The 9,512-nt window shown below is 43.2% G+C and overlaps 1 protein-coding gene across 1 annotated transcript; it reads left to right on the top strand.

The window, feature by feature from the left end:
- Positions 1 to 1,943: 1,943 nt before the first annotated feature.
- Positions 1,944 to 7,354, top strand: LOC138990491 (putative ankyrin repeat domain-containing protein 20A5). Its single transcript, XM_070382042.1, has 3 exons — positions 1,944 to 2,231; positions 6,860 to 6,974; positions 7,166 to 7,354. The coding sequence occupies exons 1-3, from the start codon at positions 1,999 to 2,001 to the stop codon at positions 7,352 to 7,354; spliced, it is 537 nt and encodes a 178-aa protein (XP_070238143.1). The 5' UTR covers positions 1,944 to 1,998.
- Positions 7,355 to 9,512: the final 2,158 nt, after the last annotated feature.

Raw genomic sequence — 9,512 nt, 5'->3', positions numbered from 1 at the left:
AGGGCCCATCCGTGTCCCTGATAAAGAATCCTCTCTCTCCACCCCACACACACCGAGGTTCAGACCTGGGCCAATTTCACCACCTTTCAGGTTGGCTGTTGCCTGTCCTGCAGTATCAGAAATGAGAGGCTGACGCTACACTGTGAGTTTAGATCAGAATGTGTTCTTGAGCAAATGTGTGTTTCCTGCTTCTTCCCAGCCTCAGCCACCACCTGGGAAGAGAAAAAAGCTCATTGCTCTTTCCTGGGAGCCAGACTGAGGTAGGTTGAACATTCTCCACACCTGGGATACGTTTAATCAGAGCACAGTGGGTCAGCCGCACAGACACAGGGCAGGAGTCCCCTCCCCGCCAGGAAGTGACAACAGCCTGTGACTGTATGCATGCCAACCTGCCCCCCTCCCCATCTGTGGGGACAGATCAGGGACTGAGGGTCTTGAGCTCTTTTTCCCTCCAGTGAGGATCCAGCTCGTGGCCTCACCATGTGATGTTTATACCCTGGTAACGTTACTGGCAGCTTTCTTTGAACCTTACCATCTAGCACCTGTGACCTGAAGTGCTGAGAGCTCTCCCCCTTCACCTGTAGGCAAGCCGTTTGATTTCAGCTCCGGTGGCAAAGAGAACAATTCCAGAGTGAGGGAGCAGAATCTAGGCTGTGGCGAGGAGGAGTGAGGCTGGGCAGCTCCTTCAGGGTGTTTGGTTGTGGGCTGAGCACCTTTGAGGCTGCAGGTAAAGGGGGCAGCATAGTTGAGGGAGAGGTGTTTTTTTTTTTTTTTTTTTTTAACTGAAGGACAATTGCTTTACAGTATTGTGTTGGTTTCTGCCAAACATCAGCATGAATCAGCCACAGGACAGAGGGCTTTTTTCTTTTTAACGATGGGAGCCATCCTGGTCAAAGCCTCTTGGTCCCTGCTTTTCCTACTATCAGACGCTGTTTTCCCAAGTAGACTAGCTTCCCTGTTAGCTCAGTTGGTAAAGAATCCACCTGCAATGCAGGAGACCCTGGTTCAATTCCTGGGTCAGGAAGATCCACTGGAGAAGAGAGTGGCTACCCACTCCAGTATTCTTGGGGTTCCTTGGTGCTCAGCTGGTAAAGAATCTGCCTGCGTTGCGAGAGACCTAGGTTCTATCTCTGGGTTGGGAAGATCCCCTGGAGAAGGGAAAGGCTACCCACTCCAATATTCATGCCTAGAGAATTCCATGGACTGTATAGTCCATGGCATAACAAAGAGTCAGACACGACTGAGTGACTATCACTTTCACTTTTCATGCTTTTCATAAATGGCCTTGAGGAAATTTCTGTTTTATTGAGGAAATTTCTATTTTATTGAATTTTTTTTTATCATGAATGGGTTTTAAATTTTTTCAAGTGTTTTTTATGCATAGTCTTACTTTTAATTCTTACTTGAATGTTGGTAGAATTGAGCTTTGAAGCCATTTGGTCCTAAGCTTTTAACTTTTGGGATTTTTTTTTAATTAATATTTGAATCTCTTTATTTGTTACTGGAGTGTTGAGTTTTTCTATTTTTTCTTGTTTTAGTCTTGACAGGGTGTATGTTTCTCAGAATTTATCTATTTCTTCTAGGTTTTCCAATTTGTAACTGTTCATCAATAATAACGTCCCCTTATGATTATGCTTCTTTACTTCTGAGGTATCTGTTGTAATGTCACCTTCCTTTCTGTGGTTATTTCAGTTTCCTCTCTTTCCTTCTTCCCTTAGGTAAGGGTTTATTGATATTGTTTGCTTCTTTTGAAAAATGCACTTCCAGTTCTTGCACATGCACACTGGGCATTCTGGCACACGGGCAATGTGTTTAGAGCTGTCGCTTAGCAACAATCATTCTGGGATGAAAGATTCCAAACCGTTGAGCTTCCCAGCTGGGAAACTGTTAAGCAAACCATTAAGCTTACAGGCTTCCCTGTAGTGCTTGTGTTGGGTTTAGGGGACTGTGAAGAGCCGAGGGGGAGGTGAGGTGTGTTTGGAGCCCATAGGCTCTGCGATGAAGAAGATTTTTGGCTTCAGGAGTAAGAAGGGCGAGTCGCCCTTAGACTCCTCCATCAGCCTGGGGAGAGACAGAGGTCATCGTAGAACCAGCTTCCAGCCCGGGTACCACATCCGAGACAGGGACCTCAAAAAGATCCACAAAGCTGCCAGCGTAGGCAATGTAGCCAAAGTGCAGCAGGTTCTGTTGCTCGGAAAGAATGGCCTGAACGACAGGGACAAGAAGAACAGGTAAGTGGGAGGAAGGGCCTGGCAGGGCTCCCTCCTGTGAGTTTCCCCTCCAAGGCTCGCAGACACCTTTGTGGGATCCAGCGCCCCACAGACTTGATAGGCTGCAAAAGCCTTAGCTGGTTTCGGACCCTCTTATAATTCCCCTTACAGAGCACTTTAGTGGTCGTTTTAAAGTGATTTAACTGAATGTCGGTAATCACAGAACTGAAATGAAACATGAAAAGCGTCTTTTTTTGTCCTTCTTCCTCCTCCTCTTCCTTTGTTGTTATGCACGTGTCAGCCTGATGTACTCGTGAGTAAGAGCTCTCAAGTTCTATAGCTCTCAAGAAATCTGGAACTCCCTGGCTCTCACCCTGTTTTTCTCATGTGATTTATGAAAACTCTTCTTCCCATGGATCGTCCATTGTGGATATTGGCAGTGGACAGATTTTTGATGTTGTTGGCATTTAATGTACACATTTTTATACCATAATGTTATGTATTACAGAAAACTGCATAGTAAGAAAAATAATCCCCATGACAGGTCAACTTCTGGGTTAAAAATCCTTCAGATACAATGCAATATCCATTTTATATCAGTATACACTTAGGTGTATAGGTTCCTTGCTGAAGGACCTTAGAAGACAGCTTGGAAGTAGGAAGCTGGCTGTGCCTTTGACTAAGAGGACATTTTCTTAGGATCTATGGTTTTTCCATATTTAAACCAAATAAACATCGTGGTTTTAAAGATTTTGGGTTACACATGCTGTCTTTAATTGTGATGAAATTGAAAGTTTTGTATAGTAGACAAAGATTTGCCCTTTTAGATATAAAAATTTGCTTGATGACATTTCTATTAGAAAGATAAATTACGTGTAGATGGTGGAGAAATAGCCTGGTAACTATTTAGAGAAAAGTAACTAGATTTTTATCTCACCAAAAAGTTCAGAGGGAGTATAGATCAAAAATTTTAAATACACAGGGTGAGAAAAGTACCAGAAGAAAACTGAAATTCCTATCTATACATTTGTGTGTGCTGACAAAGACCATTTTTTCTAGTTCTACTGTTCATTCACCTTAATGTTTTTAGTTGGATGGTGGTTGCTGTACCATGTTGTGTTGGTTTCCTCTGTACAACATCATAAATCAGTTGTAAGAATACACATATCCCACCCCAGAGACCTCTCTAAGAATGGTTTCAAAGGCAACAATTCTGGAGTTTCCTGGGTTTCGGCACCAAAACAAGAAAAGAAAAAAATCTGAAAGTTGATTTCAGTCAGTTCAGTTCAGTTGCTCAGTCATGTCCGACTCTTTGTGACCCCATGAATCGCAGCACGCCAGGCCTCCCTGTCCATCACCAACTCCCAGAGTTCACTCCAACTCTTTCCGTCCATCCAGCCATCTCATTCTCTGTCGTCCCCTTCTCCTCCTGCCCCCAATCCCTCCCAGCATCAGAGTCTTTTCCAGTGAGTCAACTCTTCACATGAGGTGGGCAAAGTATTGGAGTTTCTAGCATCATTCCTTCCAAAGAACACCCAGAACTGATCTCATTTAGAATGGACTGGTTGGATCTCCTTGCAGTCCAAGGGACTCTCAAGAGTCTTCTCCAACACCACAGTTCAAAAGCATGAATTCTTCAGCACTCAGCTTTCTTCACAGTCCAACTCTCACATCCATACATGACTACTGGAAAAACCATAGCCTTGACTAGACAGACCTTTGTTGGCAAAGTAATGTCTCTGCTTTTCAATATGCTATCTAGATTGGTCATAACTTTTCTTCCAAGGAGTGTCTTTTAATTTCATGGCTGCAATCACCATCTGCAGTGATTTTGAAGCCCCCCAAAATAAAGTCTGACACTGTTTCCACTGTTTCCCCATCTATTTGCCATGAAGTAATGGGACAAGATGCCATGATCTTAGTTTTCTGAATGTTGAGCTTTAAGTCAACTTTTTTACTCTCCTCTTTCACTTTCATCAAGAGGCTCTTTAGTTCCTCTTCACTCTCTGCCATAAGGGTGGTGTCATCTGCATATCTGAGGTTATTGATATTTCTCCCAGCAATCTTGATTCCAGCTTGTGCTTCTTCCAGCCCAGCCTTTCTCATGATGTACTCTGCATATAAGTTAAATAAACAGGGTGACAATATACAGCCTTGACATACTCCTTTTCCTATTTGGAACCAGTCAGTTGTTCCATGTCCAGTTCTAACTGTTGCTTCCTGACCTGCATATAGGTTTCTCAAGAGGCAGGTCAGGTGGTCTGGTATTCCCATTTCTTTCAGAATTTTTCACAGTTTAATGTGATCCACACAGTCAAAGGCTTTGGTATAGTCAACAAAGCAGAAGTAGATGTTTTTCTGGAACTCTCTTGATTGTTCGATGATCCAGTGGATGTTGGCAATTTGATCTCTGGTTCCTTTGCCTTTTCTAAAACCAGCTTGAACATCTGGAAGTTCATGGTTGACATATTGCTGAAGCCTAGTGTGGAGAATTTTGAGCATTGCTTTACTAGAGTGTGAGATGAGTGCAATTGTGTGGGAGTTTGAGCATTCTTTGGCATTGCCTTTCTTTGGGGTTGAAATGAAAACTGACCTTTTCCAGTCCTGTGGCCACTGCTGAGTTTTCCAAATTTGCTGGCATATTGAGTGCAGCACTTTCACAGCATCATCTTCCAGGATTTGAAATAGCTCAAGTGGAATTCCATCACTTCCACTAGCTTTGTTCGTAGTGATCCTTTCTAAGGCCCACTTGACTTCACATTCCAGGATATCTGGCTCTAGATCAGTGATCACACCATTGTGATTATCTTGGTCATGAAGATCTTTTTTGTATAATTCTTCTGTATATTCTTGCCACCTCTTCTTAATATCTTCTGCTTCTGTTAGGTCCATAGCATTTCTGTCCTTTATTGAGCCCATCTTTGCAGGAAATGTTCCCTTGGTATCTCTAATTTTCTTGAAGAGATCTCTAGTCGTTCCCATTCTGTTGTTTTCCTCTATTTCTTTGCACTGATCGCTGAGGAAGGCTTTCTTATCTCTCCTTGCTATTTTTTGGAACTGCATTCAGATGCTTATATCTTTCCTTTTCTCCTTTGCTTTTCATTTCTCTTCTTTTCACAGCTATTTCTAAGGCCTCCTCAGACAGCCATTTTGCTTTTTTGCATTTCTTTTCCATGGGGATGGTCTTGATCCCTATCTCCTGTACAATGTCACGAACCTCTGTCCATAGTTCATCAAGCACTCTATCTATCAGATCTAGTCCGTTAAATCTATTTCTAACTTCCACTGTACAATCATAAGGGATTTGATTTAGGTCAGACCTAAATGGTCTAGTGGTTTTCCCTACTTTCTTCAATTTAAGTCTGAATTTGGCAATAAGGAGTTCATGATCTGAGCCACAGTCAGCTCCCAGTCTTGTTTTTGGTGACTGTATAGAGCTTCTCCATCTTTGGCTGCAAAGAATATAATCAATCTGATTTTGGTGTTGACCATCTGGTGACATCCATGTGTAGAGTCTTCTCTTGTGTTGTTGGAAGAAGGTGTTTGCTATGACCAGTGTGTTCTCTTGACAACAGTCTATTAGCCTTTGCCCTGCTTCATTCCATATTCCATAGGAATGTGGCACAGATAAAAATAATTTGGCACTTTCAATTTGTTTTAGAATTTTTTGTGAGGATTGGTATCCTGTGACAACTTTCAGCCTTTTCAGAAGTCAAGGGAATCTTGGGAATTTCCTGGAAGTCCAGTGGTTAAGACTCACTGCTCTGGGCCCAGGGTTCGATCTCTGGTGAGGGAACTAAAATCCTGCAAGCTACAAAGATTTATTGTACAACATGGGGAATATAGCTAATATTTTATAGTCACTTTAAATGCAGTATAACCTTTAACAATTGTGGATCACTGTGTCGTACACCTGTGTTATATAATAATATATATTATACATCATCTCTAAAGCAGACTTAGATGAAAACACCTCATGGGAATTAGACCAACAGGAAAAAAGAGAAATGGACAAACAAAAATTCTACAATTTGTAAAGTCTGTGAATTATAAATTATATTCCAATGTCAGAGACATTAAAATGTGAGAAAATGAGCATATTAGAATCACCGAAGTACAATGTTGTCTCTAATACTCAAAATATATCTGCAAAGGAGGTGTCATATCCTTTGACTTCATTGAGATGTTGTCCTTGTAAACTAGTAGTACTAGCAATAAATATGATAATATGACCTAACAGTTACTGAGCTGTTATCTGCCAGGAATGGTTCTGCACCCTTTGCATGGCTCTCATGTAAGCATCACAGTGCTGTCCTGTGAGATAACTACTACTCCCTCTCCATTCTGTTGATGAGGAAATTGAGGCACAGAGAGGCTGAGCAACGGCTAATGAGTGACAGAGTGAAAGTCAAATACAAACCCAAGTTGAGCTGAATCTCTGGGTCAGGCTTGTTCTATTCAAGTAGATAGTTCTTTGATTACTGTGGTAAGAAGAGCTAAAGTGAATATAGACTGTTCTTTCTCCAGAAGAAAACGAAACATTTGTTTTAGAGTGATAGGAATAGCATGATGTTTTCAATCACAGGAACGATTGTTTGCTTTGAAACAGTAACACTAGGGTTTCCTAAAAATTGCTCTTGCTTTCATAGGACTGCGCTCCACTTGGCCTGTGCCAATGGCCATTCAGCGGTGGTCACTCTCCTCCTGGAGAGAAAATGCCTGCTTAACCTCTGTGACAATGAAAAGAGGACAGCATTGATGAAGGTATGGAGCAGCAAACCGTGTCCACATGAGATGGGTGTGATTTCCTGGGACTAAAAGTGAATTTATCTCATTGAAATATAGCAAACTGGTGAAGCTTGTGGCCTGTTTACTTTTTTTTTTCTAATTTTATTTTATTTTTAAACTTTACATAATTGTATTAGTTTTGCTGTTTCTTGGCACAACACTGACAGGCCATAGAATGCCAAGAGGAGGAGTGTGCGACTCTTCTGCTGGAGCATGGTGCCGACCCAAATGTCATGGACGTCTGTGGCAACACCGCTGTCCACTACGCTGTCTTTTGCCAGAATGTATCACTCGCAGCAAAGCTGCTTTCCTATGACGCCGATATAGAAGCCAGGAACAAGGTATCAGTCACCTAACTTTATTTACCAAATGTTTGTGAAGCATTTTTTTAATCTACAAGTGTTTTATTTACAACAGTATGTAAATAGGTAAACCGAATTGTTGAGGTCCTTTAATGGACTGGGACCTGGCCGTCTGGAGGCGACGATAAGAAAGTGAGAGAAAGAAAGAGGCCAATACTCCCTGGTTTACGCAGAAAACCAATAAAGTCCTTGAGACAGGACTTGCGTCTCTCACGAAGGCACCGGGCGCCCTCTCGAGGGGGTGAAGGCACAGGGTCCTTCTCGAGAGTCTTAGAAGCCCGGGCAGGAGAGTGAGCAAGACGGGTCTCTGCGCTCCAAGGAATCAGCCGGGGAGAGAGAGAGACAGACAGACAGACACGGGGACCCAAGCTCTGATGGAGCAAAGGTGCTTTAATGATTTTTCTGTGAGTATATATAGGCTGTAGTACAAGAAGTTTCTTTCGTCAATGATAAAGATCAGAAAACCAAAGGTACAGTAGCCGTTACCAAGGGAACGAGGGATGATGATGGTCACAAGCTCAGGAGACAATCCGTATCTCAAGAAAGGGGATCGAGACTAACCAGTTTTGTCGTAAAGAGATGTTTACTAAAGGAGATTCAAGCCTGTCTCACACAATGACCCCAGTTCCTGGGAGCAGCGTGCTGTTCCGCTTAAAAAGAAACAAAGGACTTGTGAGAAACAGCACGTAGGAATCCTCCTGTTAAACATTCCCTGACTTGAATAGTGTCCATGAGGCCCTGTAACCATGGAAAAACAATTCCAAACCCGAGTCAGGGGCCGGGGGTGAAAAAAGTCGGTGCCCCCAGAAAGGGCAGAGCTCTGTCTGCCAGCCACCCTTCTACCCTAGAAGGAAGGCTTTCCCATTAGAACATGCGTGGGAGTGGGTGGTGGGCTCTGAGCCCACAGGAAGTGAAGGCCTGAGGGGAGTGAAGTGATATGGGCACTGGCTGTTTACAGGGGCTCAGGGAATGTGGGCTGCTGGGGTGGGCAGAGGAGGAAGGAGACCCAGTGCCCAGCAGGGGGAGCTGGGTGAGTGCAAGTGGGCCTGGGAGGCAGCAGACCTGGAGCCCTGAGCCCTCCAGGACCCCGGGTTCTGAGATCCAGCCAGGCGGGTCAGGTCATGTTTGACACCCAGCAAGGGCGTTCTCTTGTGCTGGTGACCACTTGGTTCACCAGGTACCCCTCGGGGTCTTCCACGCTCAGCCCCCGGGAGTTGCTCGGGGGGGGGGCAGCTGTGCCTGGGGAGCTGCCCCTCCTGCTCTTTCTTCAGGAAGCATGTGAAGTCTGGCCTCTTCAGCACCGCCAGGAACTCCCTCCACTCTCACAGGTGGGCTCAGTTTTCCGTGTTTGGAAGCTCCAGCCTTCCCTGAGTGAAAGTATTTTGAAGAAACCAAACTGTCTAAGATTTCACTTTAATCCTGATATTTCTCAAGCATTAGAGAGTAAAGCATTCCTTTATGTGTTTATGGCTGGTATTGGTGATAACACTGCACTTGTTAAAGGTAAAACATTTTCCAAATAATTTCCCCCACTTAAGGTTTTTTTTTTTTTTTTTTTAATCAGTCTAAAATAACACAGTGAAGCAAAATTTGCCTCAGTAGACTTTGTCTTAAAATTCAAACATAACGAAAGCATTTTACAACATAATAGAAATCTTGCTGCTGTTCACAAATTCCCATTTTATGAAAAATGGTTTATATAAACACAGTTTCTCTCTCATTGCCCAAGTCTTAAGAGGGTAAAAGGAAAGGAAAAGGAGCAAGCAAGTGAAAAGTTGCAAGTCAAGCTGGAATTTTGGCAGTTGGGAAATGCCAAGAAGAGGATTCATTTATTTTAATATTTATTTATTTGGCTGAGCTGGGCTTAGTTTCAGCATGTAGGATCTAGTTTCCTGACCAGGGGTCGAACCCAGGCCTTTACTGGGAGCACTGAGACCCAGCCCCGGGACCACCACGGAAGTCCCGAGATTTTGGTTTGTGCTTTTTATTCCCTTCAGCTTATAGATTTCTTATATGCTTTTCAGTTTTCAGGGATAGTAGTTGTTATTTTGAAAAAGAGTGTGAGTGAATTGTAAACTTGCCTAGGTGCCAGTTTAAAGAAGACTCTGAGCAAAACACTGACAGTGAACAGGTGGTGATGAAGTGGGAATTA

Source organism: Bos mutus, chromosome 13 (genome assembly GCF_027580195.1).
Source record: "Bos mutus isolate GX-2022 chromosome 13, NWIPB_WYAK_1.1, whole genome shotgun sequence".
Lineage (NCBI taxonomy): Eukaryota > Metazoa > Chordata > Mammalia > Artiodactyla > Bovidae > Bos > Bos mutus.
The sequence above is the reverse complement of the archived record's forward strand: the minus strand, read 5'-3'. Positions and strand labels throughout refer to the sequence as shown.

Bases quoted from the DNA above. Each gene is read 5' to 3' on its own strand.
- LOC138990491 (XM_070382042.1), top strand. From the start codon at position 1,999: ATGAAGAAGATTTTTGGCTTCAGGAGTAAGAAGGGCGAGTCGCCCTTA. The intron at 2,232-6,859 runs GTAAGTGGGAGG...TTGCTTTCATAG, and splicing joins GACAGGGACAAGAAGAACAG to GACTGCGCTCCACTTGGCCT. The intron at 6,975-7,165 runs GTATGGAGCAGC...CAACACTGACAG, and splicing joins AGAGGACAGCATTGATGAAG to GCCATAGAATGCCAAGAGGA.